The sequence below is a fragment of the Pteropus vampyrus genome, unplaced genomic scaffold (genome assembly GCF_000151845.1).
Source record: "Pteropus vampyrus isolate Shadow unplaced genomic scaffold, Pvam_2.0 Scaffold95, whole genome shotgun sequence".
Taxonomy (NCBI): domain Eukaryota; kingdom Metazoa; phylum Chordata; class Mammalia; order Chiroptera; family Pteropodidae; genus Pteropus; species Pteropus vampyrus.
Genome location: NW_011888876.1, coordinates 1,529,972 through 1,547,536, shown reverse-complemented (window position 1 = coordinate 1,547,536; position 17,565 = coordinate 1,529,972). Strand labels below are relative to the sequence as shown.

At 57.5% G+C, this 17,565-nt stretch overlaps 1 protein-coding gene across 6 annotated transcripts in view; it reads left to right on the top strand.

Moving 5' to 3' along the window:
• Window positions 1-849: 849 nt before the first annotated feature.
• DNM1 (dynamin 1) overlaps window positions 850-17,565 on the top strand; it is a 42,097-nt gene continuing 25,381 nt past the window's right edge. For 5 of the 6 annotated variants that reach the window (XM_011364204.2, XM_011364203.2, XM_011364207.2 and 2 more), the window contains exons 1-10: window positions 850-1,115; window positions 12,381-12,454; window positions 12,759-12,908; window positions 13,276-13,479; window positions 13,778-13,876; window positions 13,982-14,142; window positions 15,172-15,314; window positions 15,444-15,579; window positions 15,766-15,833; window positions 16,874-17,012. In XM_011364204.2, the coding sequence (XP_011362506.1) occupies window positions 955-1,115; window positions 12,381-12,454; window positions 12,759-12,908; window positions 13,276-13,479; window positions 13,778-13,876; window positions 13,982-14,142; window positions 15,172-15,314; window positions 15,444-15,579; window positions 15,766-15,833; window positions 16,874-17,012 (1,335 nt within the window). In that variant the 5' untranslated portion in view covers window positions 850-954. The remainder of the gene's footprint in view (window positions 1,116-12,380; window positions 12,455-12,758; window positions 12,909-13,275; window positions 13,480-13,777; window positions 13,877-13,981; window positions 14,143-15,171; window positions 15,315-15,443; window positions 15,580-15,765; window positions 15,834-16,873; window positions 17,013-17,565) is intronic. The other variant, XM_011364206.2, reaches the window with a different exon arrangement.

Genomic DNA, 17,565 nt, shown 5'->3' with positions numbered 1-17,565 from the left:
TAGATAACTGAAGCTTAGAGACATGAAGGAATCTGGATCACATAGCTTCTCTAAGGCCCAGGCCACGCTCCTGGGTTAGGGCCTGAATATTCCCCTCAAACGTCACCTCCTCAGAGAACCGTTCTCCCCACTCCTCCCCACCCGCCGCCGACTCCACCCAGGCTAAAGTGCACTTTTCACCCAGGTACCCCTTTCACAGCCCGTTTATTTCCTCCATCGCTCTTAGTATAAAGTATTTTCGCTTTTTCTATTTATCTGTTTTGTCACTTACTGTCTGTCTCTGCCACATGGATGTAAGATCTATGAGGGGGGAAGAGACCTTGTTTGTCTTGTTCACTGTTGTATCTCCAGTGACTGAGACAGGCCCACCTTATAGTAGGTGCTCAGTAAATATTTGTCAAATCAATGTTCTATATTTCTTCTTCTAGAAATGGGGAAAGTGAGGGCCAAGAGGACATGCTGGAGATGAATCAGTGTGAGAACTCAGAGAAGGCAGCGAGGCCAAGTGGAACTCCAGGTCAGGAGGCTGTGACCCTGGAGGAGGCCCGTTCTCTCCCCAAGCCTCAGTTTCCCTACGTGTAAGATGAAGCGAGGCAGCCATGACCACTATCTAAGAGGCCCGGTACTAAGGGGTGAGAACCTCACCCATTCCCAGGAATGATAGATATCTCCGGTGTATCATCTTCATCTCTCAAACATGGCTCAGGCGTCCCAAAACCCGCAGAAGGGGAAAACTACAATCCCCATAGTGCCACTGACGGCGCCTGCGCACGGCGGCTGGCCTGCAGCGGCGCGGGCGCCCTCTGGCGGCAGTCGAGTGCGGCTCTCCGCTCCGATCCCGGAGGGGCGGGGGGCCCGCGGCGCAGGCAGTCGGAGCGCGCGGCTGCAGCGGCGGAGCCGGAGCCCGGAGCCGGAGCGGCAGCCGGATCGCAGCCCGCGGGGCCCGCCGCAGCCATGGGCAACCGCGGCATGGAAGATCTCATTCCGCTGGTCAACCGGTTGCAGGACGCCTTCTCCGCCATCGGCCAGAACGCGGACCTCGACCTGCCGCAGATCGCTGTGGTGGGAGGCCAGAGCGCGGGCAAGAGCTCGGTGCTAGAGAATTTCGTAGGCAGGTAAGAGCGGCGCGCCCTGGAGCGCGGACTCCTCACATCTGGGTCCCCAGGGCCTCCATCCCCCGCCCCGACGGCGCGGCGACCTCGCAGACCCTGGCGCTGCACCCGCGGACCGCGCGCCCCCCACCTCCAGCCAGAGGGAGGCGGCCGTCCCCCTCCACGAGAGCCCCTCAGAGGCAGCAGCGCCCCCAGCTTGCCGGCAAACGGCGTCAGGCCACGGGCCACGGTATCACGCCCCCCTCATCCTCCCCATCCTTTTGGGAAGACAACGCTCTGCCAGGAGACCCTTGTACAGTGTTGTACCCCCTCGTATGGGCACCGAGGGGCTTGCATTGCTTCGGCTTCTTGGAGGGGCAGCACCCCCAGGGCAGTGCCTCCTACCCCCTAGGCTCTAAGGAGGACAGCTCCCTCCCCGCACGGGAATTCCTGGACTGTGGCAGGGACACCCCCCCCACAGCTCCTGGGAGAGGACATAGCCCGGTGGGCATCGAGGACCAGGCGCAACCTTCCCCCCATCTCTCACACACACACACCTCTGCGGCTCCGGCCGCCATCCGTGCGCAGAGCGGCGGCGTGGGGGAGGCGCGGGCTGCAGGATGAGGAAGGGAAGGGGGTGGGGGAGAAACCGCTTCTGATCCTTTTCTGAGCAGCCGGCCCCTTGCTCCACCGCCGCCCCTGGGCGGAGGGCGCCTGTCAATGTCGTTCTCCGCTTGGCCCGGCAGAGGGGTGGTTATGGAGGGAGAAGGCGGCGGAGGGCAGAGATGACTAAGACAGGGAGACAGGATGGCGGGGAGGGGGGAGCCATTTGCAGAACCTAATCCCCCTCCTGCCTCTGATCCCACAAGGCGCTGGGAGGGCCAGGTGGCAGGGAGTGGGGGACCACCGCAAAGACAAAAGGCCCTGGGTTTAGGGGGGCGGGCAGTGTCGTGACCCTCCCAGGCTCCTCCAAGAAAGGGGAGGCAGAGATGGCTTTTGGGGTGCTGAGAAGGAGAGAGGATGGCGCTCTCCTGGTGCTGGAGGCCAGATGGGGGCTGGGCAGGAGGGGGAGGAGGAAGCAGCAGAGCCGACACTGACCCCTCCCACTGTCATCTCCCTCCTTCGCCCTCTCCAGAAACCCCAGCTTTCTTCCAATGACCTTCGTGGCTAAGGAAGCCACTGGCATGTGGGAGAGGGAGGCAGAGGCCCCTCCCTGCAAGGGACAGCAGTGTTGGGGAGAGACGTGCTGGGTCCAGGCCAGGTTCCGCTGTGAAACTCAGGCCAGTCACATGCCCTCTCTGAGCCTCGGTTTCCCATCTCTGATACCATCACTTGGACTGGATGGTCGTTCCTGCCCCTCTAATGACCTGGGAAGCCCGGTGCCAACTGTGGGGGGTGAGAGAGGGAAGGGTCCTGATTAGAGCGATGTATCTGTGCGATGCTGGAGAGCCACCGTGGGGGTGGCCAGGCCCATCTGGTCAGCAGAGAGGGAGGCCGTCTGTCTCTCGGGGACCGGGGATGGCTCCCAAAGAACACTCCCGCTGCTCACGTGCCTCCCAGAACTGCAGAGACACAAGCAAGGGACACACAGATAGGCCCCTTCCCCAAGGCCTAACAGAGAGAGGGGTCTAGGGTGGGGCCCTGGAGCCAATAAAGCCCTGAGGCCTCAGCACTTTAAATGGCACTCATGAAATCTAGCACTTTACAGTGTACGAACCACATTCCTGCTTTTCATGCATCTAATGTGTGCTGAACACCTGCCCTGTGCCAGGCTGTATGCTCTGGGCCGGGGTTGGAAGGGAAGGCGACCTCAGCTCCCATCTACTGAGCCCTTCCCATGTGCCCACACCACACTTCACAGGATGGCTCCAACAGCCCCATGAGGCAGGTCCCATGGTGCCCATCCTGCAGATGAGGAAACTGAGACCCCGAGGTTCGATGTCTTGCCTAAGGTCACACGGACAGTACCATGAGACTCCAAAGCCCAGTCTTGGCTGTGCACAGCCTCTGAGAGCCAAGCCCTGAACTGGACACAGGGAGGTTCAGGTGTGTGGGCCTCCATTTTCCCCATCTATGGGATGGGAACACTGATAGCTACTGCCCTACCTTCCTGAGACAGTGGCTGTAGGTGTCCAGGAAGTCCCTAGGTAGACCTGACCCCTGCCCTCTTGGAGTTCACTGTCCAGCAGAGAGAGGTGGCAGAATATGGGCAGCTCAGCAGGCCAGCCCGGCCACAGCTGACATTGGGAGGTGTTTGCTTGTCATGTGGTGGAGCAGGATGTGGACTCTGGCCCAGGCGGCCTGGGTCCTCTCACTGCCCTCCGGACCCCAATGCCCTTTGACAGTGTCCCTGCGGGAAGGCGCACCAGGTGTCCACATGCAGGCCCAGGGTAGAGCAGGTGGAAAGCCGAGCTTCAGTAGGGCCCCAGCCAGCACTGCCTGCTCCCTTGTGGGCTCCCAACCTCTCCACCTAGGGCTGGGTCCCCAGACCTGTGAGCATGGTAACAGCCGCTCAGCCTCCTGAGTCTTCTCAGGAGTCAACCCCCGACGGAGAGGAAGTGGAAAATGCATCAGAGGAAGCAGAGGCGGCTCCAGCCTGGCCTGGGGCTCCTAGGCACCCAGGAGGACCCTGTAGTCAGCTCCGCAATGGCGGTGGCCCAGCAGCTCCCCAGGACCCTACTAGGATGTGTCTGGGTCAATGCTACTTCTTCATCCCCCTTTACAGAAGGGAAAACTGAGGCCGATCCGTTCAGTCATTTCAGCAGACATTCATGGAGTGTCCACAATGTGTCGGCACTGGGGCTTCTGTGGTAGAAAAGACAAAAGCTCTGCATTGCAGAGGTGAACCTCTGAGAGAGCGAACACAGGAGCACGTATGCGAAGACGCCTGGAGGACGTGGTCCATGCTGGGGAGGGCAGGAGGGCTGCTTTCCACAGGGACCTCAGAGAAGGTCTCTAGGAGGGGGTAGCATCTGAGATGAGAACTAAGGGACGAGAAGCCACGTGACTAGTCCAGGAGAAGCATTCTAGGCTGAGGGAGCAGCAAATAGAAAGGCCCTGGGGGCATGGTAAAGGATTCGGTGTTTGAAGAACAGAAAGGAGCCACTGTGGCTGGTGTTCGGTGAACACAGGGGACATGGCATCAGAGAGGCAGGTGGAGGCTAGATCTACAAGGTCCTTAGACTATGGCGAAGAGTTGGCTTTGTTCTCATTAGCGTCAGAAGTTTTTAAGTAGTAGAGCGACTTGAGCTGATTCCAGCAAGTGTGTGACTTGGGGAGGGGGGTCAAGAGAGGGGACGGGAGTCAGGTGAGGAGGCTGCCGTGGTACGCAAGAGGTAACTGGGCCTTGACCAGGCTTGAGCAGTGGAGAGAACAGTGAGGTTCAGGATGTATTTTGAGGAAGGCCTCATAGGACTTGTCGGTGGATGTGGCGTGGAGGGTGAGGGAGGCCGGATCAAGGATGACTTCAGCACTGCCGGCCCCAGGTGGACATCGGGGCCATTGACAGAGCGTGGGAGGAACGGGTTTGGGGACGGGATAAGATCGGGAGTTTGGTTTTAGACATGTTGAGTCTGAGATGTAGGGTGGGGTGGGCTGTGTGGGAATGCAAGTCGGGCGCTCAGAGGGAAGGCGGCTGGGAATATAAATTTGGAAATCATCCTTACAGAGTAGATGAGATCATCATGGGGGTACATGCAGACAGAGGAGTGTGTGCGGGCCCCCAGACACCCCAGCATTTCGTGAGCAGATGCCCTAGTACCCGAGGTTCCGCTTTGTCTGACCCCAGCTGCCTACCCCCTGCCCACAATACCCATCCAGCGCCAAGAGCAGAGTGTCCTGGGATAGGCTTCAGGCTCCAGCACCCTGGCCTCTCATTCTGGTGCCCGGGGAGGTTGACAAGTGGACAGAGCCCACCCTCCCTGCCCACTTGATTCCTGGGAAGGCCAAGGCTACTGGGAATGTGGCAGGGTGGCTAGTGAGTGAGCCTCTGCCCAGAGCCCAAGGAGCAGCCTGGGAGGCAAGGTTTCGCGTTTCCTTGCTGAGTCTGCCTACCCCTGCTCAGGCTCCCCGTCTCTTCCCAATCCCCTTCCCCCTTCTCTGCACCCTCATCCCAACACAACCTGGCGCTGGTCTCTGGCCTCTGGCTTGGTTAGCGCCAGCCCTTCCCATGGGAGACAGCCCATCCCTATTGCTCGGCTCTGTCTCTTTCTCCCAACACTTTGGGGTACACCATAGTGGTCCCAGTTCCCAGATTTGGAGACCGAGGCCAAAGAGAAATAGGGGATAACGGAGACGTCTTAGGTAGAAAGTCACTGACCAGAAGGACAGGAGGAACTGACATCTCTGGCACTTGCAATGGGCCAGGCCCTGAGGATACAGCTGTAAACAAGCCGGACCCATCCCTGCTCTCGAGGGACTCACAGCTGAGCGGGACAGACAAACTCTACATCACACAAAGAGCTGTTTTGTTGTGTGTTTGAAGAAGGGCATGAGGAGCCGAGTATTGGAGGGAGGGAGTCGTCAGGGAGCCGGAGGAGGCATCTGAGCATTTAAGTCTGGACCTGAGCAAAAATAGTTGGTCAGGCAAATGAGCGAACATGCTCCAGGTGCAGGTCTCAGCTGAGCAAAAGCCCAAGTAACGGAGGCCACAGTGAGACCCAAAATATCAGGAGATGCTAGAAACCCCTGGACAGCCACCCCCATCCAGAGAACCCATGTTGCTGCCTGCAGGACAGACACACTGCTCAGAGCATGCACCTGTCGCATGCTGAGCCACGCCTATCGCTAGACTCCTGGGCCCAACCCTGACCAGAGAACATCTTCTCCAAACCCCCACCCCGCCCAGTGGAGCTGGGAATGAAAGGTGACTCTGGCAGATGGCATCAGCTTCTGCATCTGATCTCGGCGCCAGAATTCCCAGGCCTTGGCTGGGGTCAGAGGGTCAGAGCCTCGGGGTGGGGGTGGGGAACGAAGGTGATCAGGTACAGAGGGACAAGGCAGGAGTGGCGGAAGCCAGTCATGGGCACAGGGTTACCAGGTGTGGACTAAGAGCAGAAATGGAGGCCCACATGCCATATGTCTAAATGTTCCATTTATAAATCAAGCCAAGGAATTGCTAAATACAACACATTCTGCCCCCCCACCTTGACAAACACACCTGCATGACGACCTGGCGGGCTGGTTTTCAATTTAGAATTTCAGACTCCTTCAAGTTCCATGATGGGATGTCGAGGCACGGGGACAGCTGGCCCCTCTCCCCTGGCTACCCCTGTCTCTTCCCACTCCATCCTGTACCACAAGGGGCCTCCTGGGCTCACATGTGGACACTGCAAGCTCTCATAACCCAGCTTCTTCCACGGGTCCAGAAAGGATTCGGCCTTGGTCCCGGGACTGCCTCCCAACAGTAAGAACAGCCCTTAGGAGGGCAGACCCTAGCAGTGGACTTGAGACTGCTTGAGAAGGAATTCCAGGGCACTCGAGTGTGGCCTAGGAGGGGTGCCCGGGCTCCAGCTGGGCCCCTTCCCTTGGCCCCTGGGAGTCCCTTGCTCCGTGGACTATGTCCTATTTTACTGATGGGGAAACCAATTTCAGAGCGGGGAAATAATTTAATGGTGGAGCTGAGAGTCCTTTGCATGAAGCTGCTGGTGATAAGGAATTAGGATCCAGATGTAGCTCCGGGTTGAATGACCTGGGAACTGTTTATGATGAGCCAGCTGTTAGGCAGGTCAGGCTGTACCTAAGTATGGAGAGGGGCCCGGTGCGTGTGGCTGTGTGAGGGGCATCTGACTTCGTCTCTCTGAGCCTCGACTTCTTCCCCTTTAAGATGGGGAAACTGGTCATGCCAACTTCTCACAGCCCTGCGATCAATGAGAGGACGAAGATTTCTTAAATAGCATTATTGGGATATAATTTACATGCCATCAAGTTCACAACTCAATGATTTTTAGTATATTTATGGAGTTGTGCAACCATCATCACAATCTAATTTTAGAATACTTCCATCACCCCAAAAAGGAACCACATGATGATGCAGGTTTGAAAGCCCCCGGCAGAGTCCCTGGCCAGTGGTCAATGATCCATCAGTGTTTGCCATGGTTATTATTCTGAGTGATAAACAGTGATGATCCCCAGGTGTGGCGATGACGGTCGCTTTTTATTTTTTAAATGCTGTATTATTTTCTGAGTATTTTTAAACGGGAGAACATATGATTTTTTAAAGTAGGAGGCAAAAGAGAAACCCATTTTCCTTTTGAAAATATAAAATTATCAACACTAGGAAGGAAAGGAAGGAAAGAAGGGAAGGAGAAAGGAAGGAAGGAAAGGAAGGCGGGAAAGAGGCAAAGGAGAGAGGTCGGAAGGATGAAAGGATACGACGGAGGAAAGATCATAAATTTTTTTTTAATAGAGAAAATGGTTGTCATGGAGAAAGCACCGGACTCGGAGTCCAGAGCCCTCCCTGGGTACCAGTCCTATCCATTGCCAACTTGTACTATGACCTTGGGCAACACGCTTCCCTTTTTGTGCCTCAGTTTCCATGTCTGTACAGTGAGGAGGATGGTAGGAAAACAAAAGCATTCTTTCGGCCAGTGGGGTGCCAGGAATGCCCGGTACGTGCCAGGCTCTGTGCTGGGTGCTGAGGATACGGTGGTAAACAGGACCAGCCCAGTCCCTGCTCACGGGACATCAGAACTGCAGGGGAAGCCAAGGCCAGGACTGCTCTGAAATGTTCGAACCTCTGCTGGAAATTCATGGGCACGCCTGGGTCCTCTTGGGGCAGCAAGAACAGAGAGGGACTTGTTATGTGGAGGCCGCCTCACTTCCTCTCAACTGTATTTCTTGGCCCACCTACTCCCTCGCCTCCACCCCGGCTCCCTGCGTCGGAGGGCACCTCAGAGCCCACCCGACCCCTTGTCCCTTGCACTTCCAGGGACGAGATTTAGCTGGATATATCCTGGCCCACCACACACTCCCCTAATGAGCCCCCAGGAGACCCACCTTCCAGTTCCCTTCCTGCTGCATCATCTGGTGACATGGCTGTGGGACCCCAGCCTGTGTTCTCAGACTACTCAATAAGTTATCATAATTTGTAGTCCTAACAGCGACCCTTCGTGCAGGCATTCACTTCTATAAGCCTCACGGCAACCCATTTGATTGATGCGGGTGGAAACTGAGGCTCAGAGAGGCATAGTCATTTGTCCACAGGCACACAGCTCCTAAGCGGCAGCTCTGACATTCAATACCGGGCCTGTGTGACATCAGAGCCTGGGAAATAGGAGACTTATAAGGATGACAGGCACTGGGGACATGCTGGACCAAGCGTGATAGTTTCTGGCATAGTCTGCATTCGATGGGACCTGGGAACCAGGGGCCCTGAGCTCTGGCCCCAGATCTGAGCCACCAGACTAGGGCTACCTTCGGTGTGCTTTCTCCAGACCCCTCTGGGGGTGACAGTGCCAATTCAGACAGGGAGCGTGTGGTGTTTGGAGGTCCTGAGAGGTGTTTATTTCATCCTCCCTGTGCTTCAGGTTTGAAGGTGCCTCTGCAGATGGCAAGGCAAGGCCTCCCTGGGAAACCACCATCTGCCCAGAATGCGTGGGGAGAGCTGGCATGTTACCTTCCATCCCACCCACACAGCCTGGTGTGTGAGGCTGGTGGGACCAACACTTTTCTCTGGGCACCTGTTCTGTCCTCCCTCAGGCTAACCAGGACTTGGGTGGGAGGTGCAGGGGCGGCACTGGCCGGAAGCTGGATCAGGCCCGTATTCCAGTAAAGAGGCGACGGGGCACTTGAACAGAGCACGGGGGACAGTATGTGCAGGCGAAAGGCTGGAGCTGAGGAGCTGCTAGGCCTGAGCTGCGCTCCCTCCTTGGAGAGTTGCTTGAGCACCTACTGTGTGCTGAGCCTGTGTCCAGCACGGGAATCTGGCAGGGAGTGAAGCTCTCAGCCTGGGCACGGGAACCAGCCGGTGCTCTTCACTGCCTCTACGTGCGTAGGTCCCATCTCAGTCACCTCTCTCATCACTGTGTGGCCTCACAGCTCCCTGCCCCTTTCTGGGCCTCTGGCCCACCCTCTGGACAATGAAAGGGGAATGAGATGGCCTCCGAAGCCTTTCCTGTTCAATGTCCATCATTTCCGTCCAACATTTCGTGGTCAGAATCCTGAGATGATTCAGTGCCTGGAGGAGGTGATGCAAGGGGTTCGTTAGGATCTTGGGTTTTTTGCTGACACTTGGGAACCCTCCCGAGGAGGCGGCTGAGAACAGGGGGCGGTCCTCGGCAGCGCCCTTGGGCTGTTGAGCGCCTACTACGTAAGGGGCGTGGGCTAAGCTCTTTCTGTGGAAAGGCTCCATGAATCCTCCCGCAAACACATGGGTAGTGCGTGACTACCGGTTTATATAGCGCAAGTTCACAGCTGCGGACTTTGAGGTCCAGAGAGTGAAGCAACTTGCCCTAGGGCACCAGGCCAAGAAATGGCCAAGCTGGGATTCGAACCCAGGGCCTATACCTGGCTCTAGCTCCTAACCACTAAAGCAGTGATCCTTAAACTTGAAAGGGAACATGAAAATCACATGCGGATCATGTTTAAAATCCAGATTTCCTCCTCTTCTCCTCTGCCCCTCGGCGCCCTGAATTTCTAACCCAGCATGTCCAGGGAATATGCATTTAAACAAGCTGCCCAGGGAGCTCTGATGCCCTCCCACCATGCAAAGCCACAGCAGAGATGGGGCCCCTCCCCACCCGGTCACCAGCATCTCCACCTTGGCCCAGGAGATGCTGGTCTGAGGAGGGGCTCTGCTCCCACACATGGCCCTGCCTTCTAATCTCCGCTTCTCATAAGCTGCTTGTCCTTTAAGTAGCCCTGGGGAGCCAGTGACTTGGCACAGGCTGGCCCAGACCCCTGGCCACCCTCTCCAGCCTAGCCCTGGGCTCCTGGCACCCTCTCTATGGCCCATCCCAGATCTCGGCCCCTCAGGCCTGCCAGGGCCCAAGCGGGCCTATCTGTGCAGGGGTAGGCCTCTCAAGGAAGAGCTCCAGGGAAAGTCCGTGTCTCTGCGTGGGGGGCTCTCTGTGGGGAGTCCCATCCTTCCCAGCCCCTCCTGCAGTTTCTGTGGCAACTACTGTTGCCATGGTATTGCTGGGTGAGGAGCTAGTGAGGAACAGGGTAGACCCCTGGCCCCCATGCCTACCCCAAGCTCTGTAAGGAGAGATGTCCTATCCCAAATACTAAGGGGTCAGTAAAGGATGGGAGACATAAAGAGAGGAAGTGCCCCCGCCCGCCACTTTGTCACCTCCTTCTCTGTGCTGCCTGGTGCACCTCTGTTCCAGCACATGTCACGCTGCATTGCATTATCTGTTTACTTGTCTGTCTCTCCCACCGCACTGTGAGCGGCTCGGGGTGGGAACTGTCTGACTCATCATCTCTCATCCCCAGGGCCCAGCACAGGGCCTGGCACAGAGCAGCTGCTCTCAAATATGTCCTAGACGGAATTTAAATGAATTATATAAAAAGCCAAGTCTGGCTCCTCAAGTTTAGTGAGCAGCAGGGTTTGATGGGGAAACTCCCAAGCTCTGGGGTCCAACGGGCACTCTGGTTTAAATCCTAGCTCTGTCAGCCCCTACTGGGTGACCTTGGACAAGTCATTCTACCTCTCTGAGTCTCGGTTGCCTCATCCGTAAAATGGTAATTTCCATATCAGAGCACTGTTTGAGGACTTGGGGATTCAGTCAACATTTATTAAGGACCTCTTGTGTGCTAAGTCTTGTGCTGGGCACTGGGATACAGTGGTGGACAGAGATATGCGTGCCCAGCCCTCTGAAGCTCACAGTCTTGCAAAAGTGAAAAGGACTTGCCTGGCACCTAGAAATGATGAATAAATGAAGGATTTCTCATCCTTCCTCCTGCATTGAAGGGGCCCATTTCTCCCCATTAGCCTCTAATCTTCCCGGAGGAGGGGCAGGGTGAGGACAGGGGACAGAGGAGGCCTCCTCGGGGCCCCAAGAGGAAGCCTTGAACTGAGAAGCCGAGGTCTACTCTGTTGTGCCTGGGGCCCCCCACCCCCAGCTGTGGGGTGCAGGAAGCTGTCGGAGCCCAGGTCAGGCTCTGGGCTGGGGGCAGGAGACTCAGGTTCTTGCTCGGGCTCTGTCCCAGGCCCGTATGAGCTTGAATGTGTCTCCCCTTCCTGGGCCTCTATGCACCTCTCCGTGAATGACGTGATGGCCCGGATCTTAACAGTCCTTCAGGATCTAGCCTGCTCCCCGCTTTCCTGGGTTCAGGGCAATCCCATGACTGTGCGTTCTAACAGCCTGATTCCTGGAGAGGCCTCCACCCTCAAGCTCGTGCCAACCTGGGTGTTGCTGTGGGGGAGGGGAGATGAGAAGAGCTGACAGGACAGAGTGAATCTGCACCCACAAGCGTTAGCTTAAAGGACTGCTGAGGTTGACATCAGCACAAGCTGTTGTCAGAGGTATAGACATCAGGTCTAGGGGCACAGGGTGACTTGGAGACCCCTCGGTCCAGTTCTTCAAGGGAGCTGGGACTGCATGGAGCTGAAGGGCACAGAGCTTTCACTGCAGAGTCAAACAGATATGGGTCCAGGGTCTGCTCTGTTAGATACTGGCTGTGCGACATGAACATCTCTGAGCCTCAGTTTCCTCATCTGTAAAATGAGGATGATAATGGCACCTACTTCACGAGGCTATTGTGTGTAGTCCATGAGATACTGCCCACAAAGAGCCTGGCATGCAGAAGGCACTTAAGAAGCATGAGTTCTTTTCCTTGCTTCCTTTCCCCCATCCCCCTCATCCTCAACCCCAGCCAGATGGGGCCCTGGGAAGAGGAAGTGAGACGCTGCCCTTCCCCACAGCGGAAAGGAAGGGAGGAGGTGCAGCTCCGTTTCCTTGGGATCCATTCTGTGGCCACGGGACACTTATGCATGTGGAACACCCTGTGCCTCAGTTTCTCCTGGGTTGAATGGCAGTGGCTGAGTTGGGGCAAGAACTTCCTGTTGGCTCAGAACCAACATAAGGCAGACCTGAGAGAGGTCTGGGGACTTGGTGTTCTTGCCTCCTAGCAGCTCAGAGGCATCAGTTTTGTGACGCAGGGGACTTGGGGGAGCTCTTTTCCACCTTTCTGAGCTGCAGTGTCCCCTTAGTGACCTGAAGCCCTTGGGCTAAGATGTGGTGGGGCACTCTGAGGGACTTCGGAGTCCCTAGTGGCAGGACAGGTACCTCTGGGACAGAGGGAGTCTCCTCAGTCCTTGATCCTCTTTCCACCTCAAACTCACTGCAGGGACTTCCTGCCCCGAGGATCTGGCATTGTCACCAGACGCCCACTGGTCCTGCAGCTGGTCAATGCTACCACAGGTACGTGCCCTCCTCCACCAGCAGTCCGGCTGGTCTCTCCAGCCCTCCACTCCAGCTCCAAGGAGCGGTCCAGCCTCGCTGCTGAACGAGCTTGCTGTGTGACTGTGGGCGGGGCTTCCCCTCTTCGAGCCTCGATTCCCCATCTGAACAGTGGGGATAAAAATCCATAACGGAGAGGAGGCGTTGTTGCGGGGAAGGAGAAGAAGGCAGTGTTTGGGGTGATGTTCTAGTCCCGGTGATAGATAGGATCCAGGTGACCCACCTCCTCTCCAAACCTCCCCACCCCACCCCGCTTCCGGAGCAGAATATGCCGAGTTCTTGCACTGCAAGGGGAAGAAGTTCACCGACTTCGAGGAGGTGCGCCTGGAGATCGAGGCTGAGACCGACCGGGTCACCGGCACCAACAAGGGCATCTCGCCGGTGCCCATCAACCTCCGCGTCTACTCGCCGCATGGTGAGAGGACCTGGTCCCGCCCCGCGCCTCTGGGCTCCCTCGCTTAGCCTTGCCCCTTAGGGCCATTTTTTGGCCCCACCCCTTTGCCAGCGCCTCCTTGCGCGGCCTCCCCTCCTCCGGCAGACTCCGCCCCCACAACGACCCTTCCTCTGAGCATCCTACCCCAAGCCCCACCCTGCCGTGACTCCGCCCACTCCTGGCCGCGCCTCCAACGGGCCGCCGCGTTAGCCCAGCGCCTTTCCCTAACCCCGCCCACCTGCGGCCGCGCTCCCCTGGGGATCCTCTCTAAGCCCGGCCCCGTTTCTGAATCCGCCCGCCCACGGCCACGCCCCTCGCCTTGAGCCCGCCCTCTCTCTGCCCTGTCCAGTGCTGAACCTGACCCTGGTGGACCTGCCCGGAATGACCAAGGTCCCGGTAGGGGACCAGCCTCCAGACATCGAGTTCCAGATCCGGGACATGCTTATGCAGTTCGTCACCAAGGAGAACTGCCTTATCCTGGCCGTGTCCCCGGCCAACTCTGACCTGGCCAACTCTGATGCCCTCAAGGTCGCCAAGGAGGTAGACCCCCAGGGTATGTTCCCACCTACAGCCAGCCACGGTGCAAGGCCCCGGGAGTCTATCCACAGTATAAGGGGGTCTATTCGTAGAACCACCGGAGGATCTAAGCGAGTACCGGTGGGATCCAATTTGTGCCTTTAAAAATCATTTTGGCCACTCTGTAAAGAATGAATGGGGCGGGGGAGCCGAAACAAGCGGTGGGGGATGGAGGGAGTGGGGAGGTGGGGGCAGCAGAGTGAGGGTGGGAGTGCATGAGGCCTCCTCTGCGAATGTCAGAGCAGATGCAAACAACCCTCACTGCCACCTCCCAGGTCAGCGCACCATCGGAGTCATCACCAAGCTGGACCTGATGGACGAGGGCACAGATGCCCGTGACGTGCTGGAGAACAAACTGCTCCCCCTGCGCAGAGGTAGGCAGGCCACCCCACTGGCCCTCTCCGTTGCCCTGCCCCTTCCCCCTTCCCCCCTTCCCCCACTGCAAGGCCAGTTGATCCCGACCCCGACACTATCCGCAGGCTACATTGGGGTAGTGAACCGGAGCCAGAAGGACATCGATGGCAAGAAGGATATCACAGCTGCCTTGGCCGCTGAACGCAAGTTCTTCCTGTCTCACCCGTCCTACCGCCACCTGGCTGACCGCATGGGCACTCCCTACCTGCAGAAGGTCCTCAACCAGGTAAGGGCTCGGCTCGGGCCAGAATGAGGCCTAGGGAAACCAGCGTGAGAACAGAATCATTTAAGTGTGTTTTGTGAGGGTGACCAGCAGAGGTTAGCATCCCCACTATGCAGATGAACCAGCTGAGACCTAGAAAAGCAAAACGACTTGCCCACCATCCCACAGCGAGGGAGCAGCAGAGCCTTGCTGACTTTCCCCTGACTGGGGCCTGGGAGGGGAGCCCTGGACCACCCCACTCCCCCAGGATGGAGAGAGACCAAGGCCTTGTGCGGAGGGTGCCGCTGACAAGGGCTTGAGTTCGGAGGCCGGGATTGGCGTGTACATAGCTGAAGACCTTGGATCCTTCTAAATCGGGGAGAGGCTGATCTACAGAGAGGGACGGTGATCCCAGGGGCTTCCCTAAGGTGTTTCTCCACCTGGACTGGGGCTTCCAGAGCTGAGGCGTGTGTGTGTGTGGATAGGAGAAAGGCAATGGGGAACACAGTGGGGCATGGGGCAGGACCGGAGAGTCTGGAGGCCACGGACTTGGGTTCTAATCCCGGCTTTGTCACTTACCCACTGAGACACTCTCCAGCGCTCTGAGCCTCTATCTCTGCATCAGTAAAATGGTGATAATGGTGGTAAGACTCTGTTCAATAGGTTCATTTTACAGGGTCGAGGTGATACTGTGTGTGAGGACCTCGCCAGGGTGAGTCCCAGGACTTGAGAAGGGGGCTCGCTGGTGCATTTTGTGTGGCTCTCGTGGTGTCTAAAAATAGTAAATTAGTCGAAAATCAGGTCATTTGAAATAAAAATCTAGATTTCTGGCTTCTTTAAAAATGAAGTTATTCACTCATTAATTCAATGAGCACCTACTGCGTGTCAGGCCCTGCCCTCAGGCAGCTTTTGTTCCATTGGGCGGAGCTGTGGCTGCCGTCTTTAGCTCTCTGCCTCACCACAGCTCCCCTGGCCTCCTCCTCCCTGCCTGGCCCTGCGGGCATTCTGGGTTTGCGACCGTGGCCTTAACCCTTGTCTCGCTCCCACCCCCAGCAACTGACGAACCACATCCGGGACACACTGCCGGGACTGCGGAACAAGCTGCAGAGCCAGCTGCTGTCCATCGAGAAGGAGGTGGAGGAGTATAAGAACTTCCGCCCCGATGACCCAGCTCGCAAGACCAAGGCCCTGCTGCAGTGAGGCCCCTCCCCACCTCCTGACTTCCCAGCCCTTCCCCCCCTCTGGGAATCTCAGCACAGGGCTCTCCCAGGGCCCCCTCCGTGGGCGGCTGCTGCCCCCTCAGGCCACACCACTCTCCCCGCCAGGATGGTCCAGCAGTTCGCCGTGGACTTCGAGAAGCGCATTGAGGGCTCAGGGGACCAGATTGACACCTATGAACTATCAGGAGGAGCCCGCATCAACCGGATCTTTCATGAGCGCTTTCCTTTTGAGCTGGTCAAGGTAGGACGGGCTCCCCGGGGACAGGAGGCCTCAGGACTCCCAACCCACCTGCCTAGGACTCTCCCGTGTACACCTCTGCTGACCCCACTAGAGGCCCTGCTGCCCTAGGAGTGGGGCGGGCCCCCATCTTGACCTTCCGGGTAGCAGGACAGGCCCTGACAGGCCATCTCTCACTCTCCTACACAGATGGAGTTTGACGAGAAGGAACTCCGAAGGGAGATCAGCTATGCCATCAAGAACATCCATGGCATTAGGCACGTATTGGGACCGGGGAGGGAGACTGAACCCCAGAAGGCGGAGAGTCTAGTGCAGAGGCACAGGGAGTGATGAAGCAAGCATCCCTCAGGAAGGACCCCCTCAACCCCGACTTTCTGGCTCCCAGCTCAGACAGCCTCCAGCTGGGAGAGGTAGATGGGAGGCCAGGGCCACCCCCCTCCCTACAACCTGCTGCCCTCCTTTGCTGTTCCTGGGAACAGGGCCTGGAGGCTGGACGAGCTAGGTAGAGCCCAGGACACAGGTGGCTGGCAGCATCCTCTGGGCCTGGGTGCCCTGCCCATCCCTAGGATGAGATAGCTCCCCAGTTCTGTCCAGGTAGCTGCATAAAGCTGGCCAAACCATTGGGTAGGGCTCGGGGTGGAGCATCTAGACATTGGTCTGTGTCCTTTTATGATGCGACAGGCCTCTCAACCCTCTAGGCCCTCCATAGTCCTAGCAGCCCAAACTGGGCCCCATTCCACCGCACTGCCCTCCTTCTAGCCAACCTCAAGGCCTATGGAGCAGGAAGAGGGGCTGGGAAATAGATTGTTCCTTAAAAGCTTAGATCCGCTTCAGGGACCCATATCTACACTACGTGTTCTTTCTATAAGAAAACTTAAAACACCGCTATGTGCCAGGCAGTGAACAAAACCAAAACGCCCCTGTTTTCACGCAGGTTCGATTCCAAGGTTTGGCATGGAATTTATAGACTGGCAACTGCCCTGGCCAAGGCAAACCCCGTTCAGCAATTTTCAAACCATTTCTGACCATAGAAACTTTTGTATGAACAGACTCTTAAGAGGAAGCAGGACATAAACGCAGATATGAGCAGACCTTGTCTTGTCCCCAGAAGCATTGATGGAAAGTCCTTCCTTAGAATCCCTCCTGCCCATTTTACAGATGGGGACATTTAAGCCCAGAGAGAGGTAGTGGGAGGAGCCCGAGGGCGGAGCTCAGGGGGGCAGGGTGGGGCCCTGGCCTGGCACTCCTGGCAGGAGCTGGCCTGTGACCCTGCCCTTCTCCTGCTCCGGGCGTTCAGAACGGGGCTCTTTACCCCAGACATGGCCTTTGAGACCATTGTGAAAAAGCAGGTGAAGAAGATCCGAGAACCGTGTCTCAAGTGTGTGGACATGGTTATCTCGGAGCTAATCAGCACCGTTAGACAGTGCACCAAGAAGGTAACCTGGCGGCCGGGCTGGCCCCGCCTCTGCCCCATCCTGCACTGCTGCCAGGCGCTCCTTCCCCACGTCCCCACTGCCTCCTCGGCAGCATGTCCAGACCTCAGCGGGGCGGGGGAGGCAGGTGACCACAGACCAGGACAGGGTGACTCTCTGAGGGGGCCTCACCCACCCCCTGGCCCCCAGGCCCAGGAGACCAAGAGGTTACACACCAATGAGACAGAAATGATGGTGGCTGTTTACCCTGAGAGGCCCCAAGGCCCCCCCCTCACAGCTCAGGGAGGATAGAGTTTAAGGGGACCCTGAATCCCCTCCCTTCCCTCGGAGGTGGGTCATCTTTGGGGGCTCCGGGGAAGGGTCTTGGGGAAGCCTTGGCCCTGGAGACAGGTAAGCTACAGGACCTTCTTGGGTGCTGCTCCAGGGGCCTGGGGGACCAGAAGGGTACAGAGGACCCAGATCTAGCAGGTGCCCTGACCCCCCCGCTGTCCTTCATTCTCCCCATTCTCACCCACCCTCACTCAGGACCCTCCCCTTCCCTTCCATCACATTCAGA